The 16,192-nt window shown below is 40.1% G+C and overlaps 1 protein-coding gene across 3 annotated transcripts in view; it reads right to left on the bottom strand.

The window, feature by feature from the left end:
• Positions 1 to 16,192, bottom strand: part of MOB2 (MOB kinase activator 2) — a 91,283-nt gene that overhangs the window by 47,525 nt on the left and 27,566 nt on the right. The window contains exon 1 of one of the 3 annotated variants that reach the window (XM_010711124.3): positions 5,934 to 6,025. The exons of 1 other annotated variant lie outside the window; for it this stretch is intronic. In XM_010711124.3, coding sequence (XP_010709426.1) covers positions 5,934 to 5,971 — 38 coding nt within the window. In that variant the 5' untranslated portion in view covers positions 5,972 to 6,025. Of the gene's footprint in view, positions 1 to 3,538; positions 3,577 to 5,933; positions 6,026 to 16,192 lie in introns of those variants that run through there. One more of the 3 variants, XM_019615412.2, reaches the window with a different exon arrangement.

Here is a 16,192-nt window from a genome sequence, read left to right as displayed (position 1 = left end):
ATAAGGGTGATGAAGCACTGGCACTGGTTGCCCAGAGAGGTGGTGAAAGCCACATATCTGGAGAGACATCCAGGATCAGGCAGGACAGGGCTCTGAGCACCTGATCTACTGTAGGTATCCCTGCTCACTGCAGAGGAATTGGACCAGACAGCCTTTAAGGGTCCCTTTCAAATAAAAGATTCTATGATTCTACAAGTCTGTTTACTTTCACTAAGAGATGTCAGAAAAACATGGAAGGTGCCAATTTTTTCTTTTTTAAAGGTTAAGTGTCAATTATGTATTTTGTTGATCCTGTACTAGCCCAAGGTTATTAGTGTCACAACCTCTTTGTAATGCTCAAATTCTAACATGAGCATTTATCACAACTTGAGATTCTGTATAAAAACAAGGATGACAGCTTCCTTGAATTTGTGCCACAACATTGTTTTATATCAAAAGGTGAGGCATTTCCAATTAGTATATGCGCTACCAGGAAAAAGAAGTTGGAAAATATACATGAGAGCTGGGAGAGCACGTTGTGTACTCTGAACTAAATTTTTGTTTGTTTTAGAAGTGTTAGTTAGCTACACACAGATAATCTATGGGAATGAATAGACATGTCTACAGATTAATAAATCTAAGTATTTCAACCAGCAGGAAACTAATTGATGAGGACAGTTCACCTCAAGGAAGATGATTCTGCTCCTCTACTCTACTCTTGTGAGACCCCACCTGAAGTACTGCATCCAGTTCTGGAGCCCCCAACAGAAGAAGGACATGGAGCTGTTGGAGCAGGTCCAGAGGAGGGCCATGAGGATGGTCAGAGGATGGAGTACCTCCCCTACGGGGACAGGCTGAGAGAGCTGGGGTTCTTCAGCCTGGAGAAGAGAAGGCTCTGGGGGTACCTTGTAGTGGCCTCCCAGTATTTGAAGAGGGTCTACAGGAAAGCTGGGGAGGGACTTTTTATAGAGCATGTAGCAACATGGTCAAGGGGAAACAGTTTTAAATTGGAAGGGGGTAGCTTTAGACTAGATATTAGGAAGAAATTCTTTAGTTTGAGAGCGGTCTTAAGGGTCCCCTTCCAACCGAAACCATTCTGATTCTATGATTATTAAAATGAGTATCTTGCTATACTGTAGCTTGAGATTCTTCCTCCTTAAACGCTTTTTCCACATAAAACCAACAATTTTTCTTGCTATAGTATCTAACATGAAGTATTTCCACTTCAGAACTACATTACAATACCTGTCTATACTACATATGCTTCACCAATCCAGACAACTGGTTGATCAAGAGGTTACCTTAAGACTGCTCTGCATCTTATTTCAAGGTATAGTTTCCTTGGTCATCTGCAGCATTCACCATAAAGAAGGCTCAGTTCCAAATCCATATTTGGGAACAGCTCTATTAATATAACAACAATGACTCACAACGCAAGTTCTAATGAAATCTTCTATTTAGAAACATTGAGCCTATAACACTTTCACCATATAAGGCCTAAAGTTTCAATCTTTATGCATACATTAATGAAAATAAATGTTCTTTGACTACTTTTGCCTGCCTGTACATGCAAAGAAAAAAAATCCCAAGAAAAACATGAGGTGATAAATCTTACATTTTGGGACAAACGCTACCAGAACAGCCAGAGGAGTAGAGAACAACTTACAAAAGCAATACCCACAATACTTGTGAAAGCAGCCCCATTCCTGAAGGTGATGATGATGTATGCCATTGACTTGCTATTGCAATGCAAGGAGAATTGCTCCTGACTTCAGCAAGTAGAAGAGCAAACTCTGCAGTGACTGGAGCATGAGTCGTGGCTGATCGAGAACACAGCAGGATCCCCTCAAGGCAGCGGTGCTGGCATGATATCTCAGCTCAGCTTTGACATCATGTAACATTCTAAAGACGACTCACCGAAAATGAATTCCCGATTCAACAAAAACTGAAGTGGTTAATCCACATTTTTGGACTTACGCTGACAAAGTGTTTGCTGCGCTTTCCAAGGATAAGTCTGTATCACTACCCTTAAATATTCCCTTTGAGTGTAGAAACAGTGGTAATTCGGGAGGCTTGTAAAACAACTCAAACAGCTGCTTCTCCTCAGATAAGATATTTGGGTCTTCATTCTACTTCTGTTTGTCAGATGAGCTATTTTAGCAGTCTTTCACAAACTGCTTGTCACATCCTTTAATACTGTTTTTTCTACAGTTGCAATGATGCTTTATTAAAAAAGTCTTCTGAAGTACACTTTCTATGTCCTTATTTCTACATATTTGGGCAAAAGAAATACAAGATGATTTTTTTTCCTCCCTGGTTTGTTTTGCGTCATTATGAGAAGGGAGCATATAAGAAAAATAAATTCTTTTTCAATTTCAGTAGTTGGCTCAAAATCAAGAGTCGTTAGTTTACATCAGTGGCTCGGAGCAGAGGAAACAGATCTTGGGGCCAACAATATTTTACCAGTCAGCTGAACACCATTAATGAGTACAATATTCCTAAGCATTTTTTCCCTGTCCAATTCAAATTTGTTTCAAGGCACCAGTTATTTCTGACACTGATTGTATAAATAGTCACCTTCAAGAAGACACAGTCCTGAGATAAACGCATTATCTCCATGGTTCCATTCCCATCCTGATTTTTTTTGGAAGCAAGACTCAGTATTTTCAGAAGGAGCCAAGACAGCACTGGGCAGGAGGAGGGAGATGCCAGGCTGTGTAACTTCTCCGATCCTGATGTTACAAGCTGAATGCAAACCTACCCAGAAATTTAAGCAAGCAGTTCTCAGCAGCGCTGGCACTGAAGCTGGCTGCAAACACAGCATTTCACACCTTCATAGAATGGCCTGGGTTGGAAGGGATCTCAGGGATCATCAAGTTCCAACCCTCCTGCTATAGGCAGGGCCACCAACTCTACACCTGGATCTAGACCAGGCTGCCCAGGGCCCCATCCAACCTCGTCTTGAACACCTCCAGGGACAGAGCATCCACAACCTCTCTGGGCAGCTTGTGCCAGCACTTCACCACTCTCTCTGTGAAGAACTTACCCCTCACATCCAATCTAAACCTCCTTGAGCTTAAAATCATTCCCCTCTTGTCTAACCACTGTCTACTCTTGTAAAGAGTTGATTACCCTCCTTTTTATAATCCCCTTCTAAATTCTTGAATGCTGCAAGGAGGTCTCCTCACAGCCTTCTTTTCTCCAGGCTGAACAAGCCCAGCTCCCTCAGCCTGTCTTCACAGGGAAGGTGCTCCAGCCCTCTGATCATCTTTGTGGCTCTCCTCTGGACCCTCTCCAACTTTCCTCTCTACCAGATTTCTAAATGCATAACTATGAGAAGTGAACACTCTTACTGCAAAAGATGCACAAATTTTCACACAACCCTTTTCCTTGGGGACTGAGATTCTCCAATCACATCCATTTGGTTGCCTCATCCAAAATACGAGCATCATATTTCCTAGCAACTAGGAAAAACTCAAAGCTGATCACATTTGACAGAGTAGAACAAAACACGCAACTTTTGATATTTAACATTATTAAACATATAATTTAAAATTACCTTGTCTGATTCACAGTATGCATGGGAAATTCATCTTTGACCACGCTGATTACTTCAAATTACTCTCATTTGGCTATACCAAATACTTGTTTTTTTCCTTCTTTCAGGAACAGAAGCCAGCAGCCCTCCTGTGCTATACTGTGAACAGTAATCCCACTACAACCACGTTCCTGCCATGTGCAGCTATCTGCTGCAGCAGTAGCTTGTATTTGTCCTGCAGCATTCCAAACCACTGAGCTCCCGTCGCCTGGTGTGACCTGTGTGACAGGGTGCTGCTCCACCTGGCAAGAGGAACATGCTGTCCCAAACAAAAACCCTAAAGATCAAAACAAGCCTTTCTGCTGACATGCCAAAAGTTGAGGCTGAACAGGAAAACATATTTGAACTTCTTTTTGCACTGCCTTGCACTATTAAACTACCTAGGCAAGAGATAAACATAAAAGGAATTTCTTTAATTAGAGAAATTCATTCCTCAGCATCTGCTGTTTAATAGAGCAGAGCACATCAGCATGTTAGAATCAGATAATACTGAAGCATCCCACAAACTCACCGTTGAAGCTTCTTTTTTCATGCAAACATTTATGTGCTACTGGTTTTTACTCGCTGTAATACAACACTTCCATTTATATGATTGCCATAAAACATAATGCCAGGTATGCACTGGGCCACAACAAGTGAAATTCCTTAAAATGATTATGCAGCATCCTGCAAGTTAGAACAACGTGCAAAACAGATGCACAGGGTGATCCTGCACATTTAATTCCAGTTAGTTTTATACCATGCATGCATTCATTTTTAATAAACCTCAAATCAAGTAAAGATTGCTTCCCAGGTGCAGCTAAAACCTAAAGAAACTCTTTTTGCATGAATACTATCAACTAAATTTTGCATTTCAGAAACATTTCTTAACTGATTCTCTAAACTCAGATAATCTCTGAGGGTCAAAAACCTGTGCCAAAACAAAATAATAATAAAAAAAACATCAACACTAATGTATTGCTTAACTTCTATCTACTACAAATTCAGTCCTACTGAGAAGAGACAGGCTCATCTCACAGCTTAAACCAAATCCTGCAGAATAGTAACTTTTAATTAGGTCTGCATGCAGTCAGGTAGTGAAACTTACTACAGTTATAAAAAAGGTAAGGATAGTTAGATAGAAAATGTTAGGTTTTTTTCCAACAGTAGTCTAGATACTAACATTTGCTTCTGTTTTCTTAAAAAATCAAATTTAAGCATATAAAGAACTGTTGCTTTGTCAACCTAACTGGCCTTCTGCAAGCTAGTGCAGGCAAAATCATCAAGACTAGCTGGCCACCATTAGCAAACAATTCCAATCTGATCAGCTTGCACACCAGTCCCTCTCTTTTGCAGAAGCTGCCAAACAACAGTGCAACAGGTTGTGAGTTTTAGGGCATCAGATACTTGTGTGCTGACCTCCATGCTGGGCTCTGAAATACGCTGCGGCTTCTTGAGGATGAAGCACTAAGCCAATTGCACCACGGAGCATTTATCACCATGCTCACTCATTACAGGTGGTTTAAAGCAGCAGAGGAAAATGACACTCCAGGACTAACAACTTTCTTCATTTGCCAAGTCACCGCCAGGCACTAACAGTTAACACAGCGACGTGGAAGTACAAGTTCTCTTCAGCTCTGGTACGCTGTGCTGAAGAATGGAACCTACATCGTCTCGAGACATACAAAGCATCTGCGTAAGTAAAATCAAGTGCAATTATATTTAAAAAGTGTTTTCACCTGAAAGTCTTTGGTTTCAGTTCTTACAAAACAGTTTATTTACACAAGAAATATCTACTTATGTTCTTTACAAGAATGGTACATTCTCTGTTACTGATTTAACAGCTATCAGAAAGAAGTTTTAAGAAACAAAGCTCATATTGTTATCTTAGAGTAATTTCAAGCACTCAAAACTACTAGCCTAAAAATCAACGTACCTGTATTCCCTATCACAGGAGCATTACATTTAATGAGTGTCATCCTTGTTTATACCGAAAGCATGGGCTACTTGCTGACAAACACTTAAAATAATTACCACTCATCTCTTCAGGAACCACACAGCTTCTAATGCTTTGGTGTCTCTACTGAGCTGGAGCTTCCTTTCCTCTGCAAGATGAGATGTTTCACACACAGGCAGCTGCAGCCCTCCCCCACCAAACAGACACCTCAACAGCACATCTAATAAAACACTAAAGAACACAAGCTAAATAAGCTACATATTTCACATGCAGGGATTCTCTGTTATTTTTGAAACAGAATGCTTGGTTGTTATTTCACAAATTCTATTGCTAGAAGGAAAAAAAAAGAAAAAAAAAGGCTTCTGTATTTGTGCAGTTTTAATGATGAAGATCTGAAATAGGATGCAGGCTCTTTCTTACCCGATCAGTGTGTATGAACCATTCCTCTTGAGCCTCATACTCGCAGATAAGAATCTTAAGAAGAAATCCAGACTGAGGAGGTTCGTCGTTTGCTAGAGCAGAATGCAGGCACCTGTTTGGTAGCTATGCTTTTTGCTAATCAGGAGATCTCTTTCCTGTTCTCTGAGTCATCAGCAAGGAACAATGAGAAACAGCCAGTGAAGCCAATTAGCAGGAAGCCAGAGGAAGCTGCCCGCAGCCCAGCGAGAGGCTGGAGGTGTAAAGCAGCCCCAGCACACCCCCACAGCATCTCCGATCCCACTGAGAAAAAGCAGCACAAAATCGCGGAGAACGGCTCTTTTTTTTTTTTTTTTTTTTTAAGTACAAAGTACCATAGCCACACCCTGCTTTTGCACGAATAAATCTTGTATAAAACCGTTTTACTGGTGAGCTGCTTTTCTTCTAATCAGTCTGAAAGCTGCTTCAGATAAATTCCCTCCTTCTCATGAGCCCTGCTATGGTTACCACTCAGGTATTCATCACTACCCTCACTTTTTTTTTCCTCCAATGTAGTATCAAATTGGAATTTGCACATGTGGAAAAAGATGCACCATTTGGAGTTAAGGGCTTCTCCTCACAGGAAGTTAGAACCGGGCAGCTCTGAAGTCAAACAAAACTGCAGAGAAAAATACACCCGGCAGTCCAGTCCCATGCAGGCCGCCCTGCACAGATCACAGCTCGTGCTGCCAGCCATCAGGTTGCTCTGCATCCTTTCCTGTTCAGCCCATCATTTCCTGACAGCTGTGAGCCTGAATACCTGGACCAGAGCGATGGATCTACCACACAGAGCAAAAAGTACTGCATATAATCACTGACCATTTGCTGCGAGCAAATCAACATCTACCCAACTATTTTAACAGTCCAAATAATTAAAAATGCTATGTTTAACTGCATTTTCAACCTGGTCCTGTTTTTGCTATTGTCCTTTCAGATTTCCCATTTGAAAATTTAACAGTTAAAGGCAGCCTAAAAAGAAGGCAAACTGATTTATTTCCAGGTGCAGGAAGCAAGTGTATTGAACTATACCAATAGAGAGACTGATCAGAACACAAAGGCTGAAAGAAAACAAGGTTACAAGGGATTACAGGCTGAAGAAATCAATAGTGTCATACTGCTGCTAAAAGGGGAATGAGTGAAAGCTGTACAAGTATGTTAATTCTGTCAGATATAACATAGTATCTGTCAGATAGTTCTAAGCAATTATCAGGCCTCAACTGGAGTATCACATCTGACCCTCCGCACCCCTAGATGAAGGCAGATGCAGGATTAGATGGAGTCCAAGGGGCACCAACATGAAGATTATCCACCTCAAAGATGAGAAAACAGAGAGGAAAACCAACATGTCTCCCAAGAATGAAAAACTGTTATAAGGAGAAAGGAAACAAGATGTTCTTCCTGCTCTATGCATAACACAGGGACTTGAATTAAGCAAGAAATAAAACAGGTTAGCATTGCACATTTTGTTTGTTTTCTCAGCACAGGAACAGATACAGAGTCTTGATTATTGTAGGCCCTTGAGATGATCTTGCTCCAGAGCTGGAGATTAACTAGTGACCTTTATGGGTCTCATCCAACTCCGGCTTTCTATGATTTGCTGCCATTAAAGAATGAAAACTGCTGTGCAGCCACACGAGCTCAAGCCAAGCAGACTACAGTACGCTTTCTACTTTTTCCCCCAAAATTATACTGTCCAGAAGTGCAAAGAGATGCAATACCACAGTGACAGCAGCACCCTGCTTTTACTATACATCATGAAAAAGAATTACTTCTGCTCTCAGCCAGCAGCTTTGAAGAGATCCTGCCCACGTACTGCTGGAACTGGGACCTGATCCTTTGTGTTGTGTGGCCAGGTCCTGCTGTCCCTCAGCAGCCAAGGTTCAGTGTGGCTGAAGAGCTCAAAGTCTGGTGCTTGCAGGTACCCCCTGCCAGTGCTGGATGAAGCAGAGATGTTCTGAGAGGCTTAGCGAGAAAACTGGGATAGTTTCATTAACAACCCAGATAAATAATACCATCATAATTAATAAATCAAAAAGTTTACGTAAAAATCTTTTCTAAATTACAAGCAAGCTTAAAAGTCAACCCAAAACTTCAAGTCAGTTTTCTTCCTGGAAGTAAAAAAAGTCTAAGGAAAACCTTATATGTGATCTTAAACCCAGACTCAAAGCAAACCTGGTATGTCTTCAGTTTTAAGTGAACTCAAGCACTCAAAAGGTAAAGCATATATAGCATTGGTTTCTGGATGCACACTGATTTGCATTGGAAGTGCACTAGGCACTATAGAAAGCAGGAGTTACCATGAGGTGTTATCTACTATCTATTACTTGATCTCAGTTGAGTGCTATTGTAAACTGCCAGATCACAACTTTTTAAATTAAAGAATGATTTCTCTTCAGCTTTCCTTTTTTTTTTTTTTTTTTTTAAGCTCCTGTCTGGATGCAAAACACAAACGACAGAGACACTGATTTTATGAGCATTTTGTTTTTCCTGGCTACCTCGTTTCTTAAAATGAAATTTCAGCATTCCACTGCTGTAAGCAGCAGCTGCTTTTCCCAAACTGTTTCTACCCAAACATATCAATGCTTTTTTTTTTCCCCCCTCTCCTTTTACACTCCCTCATGCTTTTTCAGGGATTACAGCAGCACAAGGGTATGTGTTCTTTAACATCCCCATCTGAAAACTATTATAGGAAACCAGCAACTAAATATAAATTGTCCAATCAGAGCCTGAGCCAGCCACATTGATGCTGGGATCCCAAAACGCTATCATAGACAAAAGCACTTACCACAGAAACACAGCAAAAGTGTACTTGCCAACACATTGCAGCAGAAACAAATTCCTGCTTCAGAGAGGTTTTCTGGAGAAACGTGCTTTGTAAACAAAGATGAAAAATACTTATTTTAAAGTTAACATGAAAACAAGGACAATAGTCTTGCCGAAATCAGCAACTCTAGGTGAAGCAATATGCTACACACACCATTTCCTACAGTATTTTCAATTAGCTGCATTTAACGAAATACTTTTCTCCTCTTTGTATGCACACATTCCAGAGAGCACGCACAAGCTGAATCATGATTACTGTGGTGATAATACATGGGAGGAGGGAAAATATCTTTATGTCTCTATCAAGTCCCTTCTAACAAATAAAGCATTCTGACAGCCCGCTTCTCCTTTACTCCTCTCCCTGAGCAGCATCTATAAACTTTATCACGGGTTATTTGTTCCCAGGCTAAACATTCATCCCATTACTACTCTGCTTCTGAGGGGAATTTCAACAGGACCATTTGGCCCAGTTGTTCTGAAAGTTAGCTCAAATACAGTTCTTTAGGTAGAAGAAATTAGTATGGATGATTTACTGTGTTCAGCCGTCTCCCAGCCACTTGTTACTTTGAAAACAGCATTAAAAGATCTCTGTTTCAACTACTATAAGAAAAAAAAAAAAACCACCCTCCATTTAGTAAGGAAATGTACATGTCAAATAAAAAGCTGGGTACAGAAGAGAATAGCTAGCCCTCTACTACTTGGAAAGGATTACAGTACACTCAGAGCTTAATTATTCATCCAGGGAACGTTTTGCATATGAATGAAACATCTTTCTACATCTAAAAAGAAACACTCACTAGTAACCTCAGTTCTCCACATCTGGTCAGGAAAGAGAGAAGACAGTATGCCCATATGTACCCTATTTTCCAGAGGAATGACTTTTTCCACAGGTGTTAGATGTACTTCTACAGCATGGACAGTTACTTTGTACATGCACCCTTGACCCATTCCATTCACCGTTTCTGAAAAACCGTATTTGGATTGGGAACACAGCCCACTGCTGAAGAGAATAACTTACCCCATCTCTTGTGGAAAAGACCTGCCAACCTTATGTTTAGTTGTCTTGCATCATAATTTGCACCTAAGGACTGGCCAGGTTTATTTCTGAGATAATCAGTGAAATGTGCAACTGTTAGAAGAAACAGGTTTGAGTCAACATTTCTGGCCTGATTATATACCTGTAACACTCCATTAGTTTATATATCATTGAGGCAACAAACAGCAAGCCAAACAGGCTCATTTTGACTGCTCAGCTAATTCAGGGTTACTTCAAATACTAATGTTAGAGAAAGAAGCAAATATAAACTGATGTTGACTAGACAATGAAGAAAGAAACAACCTTTGCTAAGAGAAAAGAAAAGCTGACTCTGAGACAGAGTTGGAAATAAACATTTTACCCAAGTTCTGTTAACTAATTTTGCACATGCAGATAGTGCTGCCTCAGCTTAAAGTACTTCTTTGCCAAAGCGGTTAAGAAATCCCATTTTTGGGTTTTGATTCAGCATTGAAGAAGAAATCCCGTGTGAGGTTAGCACAATGCTCAACATACAAACAAAAGCCACATTATATTCCCTGTATACAAACAAAAAGCCATAACTTGAGATGTTTTCAATTTACTTCTAAAAGGTGATAATACAAGTATATTTTTTTTAAAATGCAACAGCCAGTCCTGATTTAAGGGGAAGATGACAGCAGCACTGAAAGGGTTATTGCAAGCCCTTCATAATAAGCCAAACAGGACAGTGCCGGAGAAAGTTACAGAACTGAAATAACAGAACAGCAATCCGCCTGGAAACGGAAAAGGGTGGGTGAGCAGTCTCTACCGGACAAGGGCAAAAGCCAGGGTTTGTAAATTTAGAAAAAAATACACACCCACACAAAACTTCTCAAGTAAGATCATTAAAAAAGGGCATTTTACAAGGCTTTCATATAAATTTTGCCTCATCATTCTTAATGGACATCTGCCCACGGCTTAACACAGGAAAGAACAAGCTTTCAGTGTGTGCCAAACTGTCTGAAACTCAAGTCCTTGGCACGCTGCCTGCTCTGATCCCCCACTTGGGGCAGCTTCCTGAAGGCAGGTTTGGAGCGAGTGAACACGGACAGATCTCCCTTTGCAAGAGCTGCCCAAAAGAATCCATGTAATGCACATTTGGTATCAGGCATGCACAGTGCTTAATCATGTTGTTTTTAAACTTCTTTTAAATAACATCTAATTTGAAAAGTTGAAGCAGCTAGATAAATTTTAAGACGTTTCTGCATTAAAGAGAGCTCCTTACAGAGCGTTAATGTAAAATACTGTGGCAAAGTAGATTTCTGAGTGAGAGGTGAAAGTTGCCCCGCATTGTGCAGATGGGCATGAAGACCAGCCACGTGGACAACAGCTATTTATATGACTGTGGCAGGCAGCCGTAAAGCATGAAGACCCCCATTCAGATCGGGGCCCAGAACGCTGCCCGTCTCAAAGGAAGGCTCATGAAGCAAAATAAACAGTAGGCCAAGATTGATGTTCTTGGCAAAAGCAGCAAGCAGGTAATTTAGAGCAGGCACTGCCCATTCAGTCCAAGAACAGGAAACAACTCACCAAAATGCCCCACCCAACAAGTCCCAGTCGGTATAAAAATCTCTGCTGCAGAATTTAGCTACTGACACAACCCAGGAGAAGTCTGCAAGTACCACAAAAGGAGAACAAGAGAGAAATTTCTGAGGAAGAGACTTAAGCTAAAATTAACTGCACCAGATCAGACACGTGAATCCCTGAAGCCTGTAAAACAAGCAGAAAGAAAAGGTACAAAGTTATTTTACTGCATATCTTACCTCTTCTGGCTGAATATTTTGTTTTGTTTTAGCTAGGCAGTACCTCATTAAGCTGCTAAAATTTGCAAGCAACTTTTCTACTAAAAAAAGTCCAAAACTAGACTGCTTTTCTTAATAATGAGACATATGCTAATGCAGAAAGCTGTTATTTTTAATATAGAGATCCCTTTACAAAGGATGGAAAATTCTTTAAAGAACAAACAAAAATAAGAGTTATCAGGAATACAATCAAATAAGGACACTGTTTAGACAGAATGCACAACTATATGCTCAGGCACTGAAAAATGAAATATTCAAAGCATCAAGCCCCTTACTCTCAGAATCTCATTTTACATTTGATTATGAGCTTGTTCTCGCACATCCTTCCCCAGTATCCTCAAGGATTCATTCACCTCTTGTATTACTATTCTTGCTGCTTTGAGGACCAGTGGTATGCTAGAGCAGTCCTTTAACAATGCAAGGAAGAAAATTCACAGAATTCCCAAGTACAGGCTATACAGACAGGTTTTTATTGCCAAACGTTACCAAGTGAAGAGAGATTTTGAAGAACATTGTTTATGTAATTTTAACATTTAGACCTTAAAAGTGTGAGAAATATGCAGCAACCAAGTTGCTTTTTTGCAGTTTCTAGCTCAGACATAACAGAAATAACTGGCAAAAACGCTTACGTGGGATGGGAAACACTCTCTTCAATTCTGTATCACATACATTGTGAAACTACAACAAAATGGTACACAGCATTCAGTTAGGTGCACAAACAAAGATTCCACACAGAATCACAGGGTTGGATTCATCAAGATGATGAATCTCCAACCCCCCTGCCACATGCAGGGCCACCAACCTCCCCATTTAATACCAGACCAGGCTGCCCAGGGCCCCATCAGTCTGGCCTTGAACACCTCCAGGGACGGGGCATCCACAACCTCTCTGGGCAGCCTGTTCCAGTACCTCACCATTCTCTCTGTAAAGAATTTCCCCCTGACATCCAAGTTTTAGCATTTGAGCTCTACCAAGTACCAAAGACAATAGCCATACTGCTATACGTTTTATCTGTAATAAGTAAAGCACCCTGCAAGGAAGGTACTTCTACTAGCACCAGCTGGATATTAATCACATTGTCACCACTGAAGCTTCAGTCTCAGCTATTAGTCAAGCAAATCCAACAGTCCAGCTCTCCTTTGTTCTTAAGCACAAACTCCCAATGAACTCATTTAAACCTGAAAGTACCAAAAGTGTTACTTTACGACTCGAACACAATTCGTGTCTTCCTCAGTGGGGAAAAAAAGGTTCTCAAGCACAGATCCAAGCAATGAACACTTTTGAAATCATTGAATATATCTGGTCCAAAAGGTTTGATTATGATTATGTATTCTTCCCATAAAGAAGGAAAGGGGTTTGTGAGTAGTGGGGGGGAGGGCATGGGCCACCAAAGATTGACAACAAAAATCTGTAAAGCCAAACACATATTATAGGAGACAACTACAACCAGAGGCTCTAAACTAGTCTATCAGTTGCTATCATATTAAAATAGAAATGGAAAATGGGACACTTTTGGAATTCTGATCATAAAAATCTCATAAAAACAACATCCTGTCTGCATTATTAGTGTTCTTTATCAGACATACTTTATATGATATACTTCTAGAATGAAGAGAATTAACAGGCTATCTCAAAACAAACAAAACCAATCTTATTTCTACTGATTATTCTGTATTTCTAAATTAATGCACATACTGAAACAGCTACTCTGAATGCATAGTGAAAAATACTTGGTGTATCAATGGAAGACAGCAACGTAAATCATTCAAACATTAGGTTTTTAGGCAATTCTAACAAAGCTCTGACCAAACCAGACTTGAGTTGATATCATTCATATTTTCATGAAATCTTCAGTGTTCCATAAAAGTCCTTGCAGACATTTGCATAACCCTCGCCACTCATCCATTATTGAAAGATGACTCCACCCAAGTCAGAACCTGTACCTTGGGAGTCAAAGTTACCTGAACATTATCTAGCATCTATACAGCACTTCAGAAATACACATAGCTCTTCAGGGAAAAAAAAGAAAAAGAAAAAGAAAAAAAGGTTGAATCTATTACTCAAGTCCCATCACTGATTGTTACAGACATCAGATTGGAAAAATCCAGGAGAAAAAGGCTATATAGAGCAAATTAAATGGTTTGGAAATGGAATCAAGATCTCATTCCTGTTTCTGTCTTTCTCCATTACCAAGGACACAATGCACACAGTACCATCTGTACTGTACATTTTCACTGTATTAGTTAGGGCACAGTAGCAAATGTGAAGCACATCTCCAGTAAGACCAGAACTCTGGAGCTGCACCTTCAGATGACCTGGAGTTCTAAATGCTGCACTCTCCAACATGTGCGTTAGGACTCAGAATGAAGAATCAGTTGCATCTACTCAATTAAAACATGTCTAACCATGAGCTGTCTCATCTTCAAGACAAAGTCAAATTTCAAGGGTAGGTCATCTCACCCCAAATTTCAGTGAAAGGGGGTCTTTGGCTTTGGTACCACAGCTTCCCGAAGTGTAAACCACCAATAGCTACACTTCGGGAAACGCACTGACAGCCAGAAACTGAAAGGACACAAAGTCCTGGGTTTTACTAGCTGAAGTGATTCAGGTAAAGCCAAGCACCAAATGAAAGAAAAACATAACTCAGAAGACCTCAGCTCACAACCAAAACCTTGCTGCTTAGGCCTCATACCTCTTAAATGACAGAAGCTATATTTCAGTTCTGAATAACTGCCCTTCTCTCCCTCATCTGTGCACAAGCATATACTTTCCTTAAAGATTTTACTGAGCAAAACTCTCAAAGCAAAATCATAGATCCATCACTAGATTCTTACTTTCTATCTTACCATTCTCAAGTCAGAAAATAAAAATTGTACTGTTACCACTAAAATTTAGCCAAGCTTTGTGAAATTGCTGTCTGGTCACATTTCTGGTTTTATAGACTGCCACTGAAAAGTAGCCAGTCTAGTTCACGGGATGGGGAAACCTATAATCCACAGCAATTTCTCACTCCTCACTTACGTAACACGTCCCAGCCCCATGTGCACCTTATGACCCAAAAGCGTCCAGCCTAGAAAGCAGATCTGATATGCCTTTAAAAGATACTGCTTTAGTGTGACCTGGGTGAAACAGAACTGAAAATCACAGAGGCTGGGATCTTGCTTTTAAGATGAGAATCACTACCAGCACAAGCAGTTCCAGCCTTATCATAGGCTTTTATAACTTGCACCCTGGGGATTTAACCTAAAACTCAGATTTATATAGCATGCAGGGTCACAAGAACACAGTTAGTAGTTTGTATTTCTAATTTAGCAGAAAAAGAATTAATTCCAAAGCTAATCAGTAAATTTACTTACTCTAAACTGAATTTCCCAAGATGGTAAAAAAAAAAAAAAGGCAATAGAAAGCCTGGCCAGCAAAGTGAGTAGAAGTAAGAGAAGAAAAATCCTTACATGCTATTTTGAGATATCTAACACTTAATAAGTGCTTTCTACTATTATTATTATTTGTTTGGCTTGGATTTTTAATTCACATAACTTCTCTTAAAGTTATTCAGCTACAGTAATAAGCAGTCTTGCCTATTGCGCTGTAAACAGGATGCAAGCAAAAACTACACTAATTAGCAAATTACTTGCAAAAGGTCAATTATCTCATCATTAACTATGCCATTTACATCTCTGCAACGTGGAATATTCTCCAATTTTAGACAGTGAAATGGATAAAAATGGATTGAACTGCTTGAGGCCACAGAGCACAGTATGTTGCTGAGTAAGAGTTTAACTGGATAGAAGCTTGAGTAGTTCCGCACGGGACATCTTCCCACTGTGCCCTTTTCCAGCTCACACTTAATGCCAGATGTTTAACGAGAAGAAATGTTGCCCAGAAAAAACAAAACATCCCCCCAAAAACAAGGATGAGAAAAGAAAGAAAAACGCCGAGAAACATCTACCCAAGAACTGTCCTGCCAGAGACAAAAGCAACCTTATAAATAGTCCCAATATTGAATATCCAAAAAAAACCCCCAACAACCTGAAACCTCAGAAACTTTGCTAAAAATGTCTCTCTCAAAAAAGAAAAAACAAATCCTCTTCCCTAAAAAATAAATTAAAAAAAAACCATAAACCATTCCAAAAGAACAACACTAAAACAAAACAAAAAGCTTACAAACAATCCCCACATGCCTCCCGTGCTGGGCACACAACTCTTTTGGGTTGGTTGGTGGGACATTTTCTGTTGGTTATTTTGTTTGTTAGGGGAATGGGAAGGTGGGTGGGTTTGGTTTTCTTGGGGAGGAAGGATGTTTGTTATGTGTTTTTTGTCTGTTTTTAGGGGGTGCAGTGTTCTTGGGGTGTTTTATTTTGGGTGCCATTTGTTGGGGGAGTTGGGAGAGTATTTTTAAGACCTTTCTAGGGTTTTCTTTTTTTTGTTTTTAGAGGCTTTTTTGTACTTTTTTATTTATCTGGGGAGGTGGTCTTTCCTTGGGGGGGGGAGGGAAGAGGGGGAAGCAGTTATCTTTTACTTGTTCCTATATATTTGGGGTTTTC

This window comes from Meleagris gallopavo, chromosome 5 (genome assembly GCF_000146605.3).
Source record: "Meleagris gallopavo isolate NT-WF06-2002-E0010 breed Aviagen turkey brand Nicholas breeding stock chromosome 5, Turkey_5.1, whole genome shotgun sequence".
In the NCBI taxonomy this organism is placed as follows: Eukaryota; Metazoa; Chordata; class Aves; order Galliformes; family Phasianidae; genus Meleagris; species Meleagris gallopavo.
The sequence above is the reverse complement of the archived record's forward strand: the minus strand, read 5'-3'. Positions and strand labels throughout refer to the sequence as shown.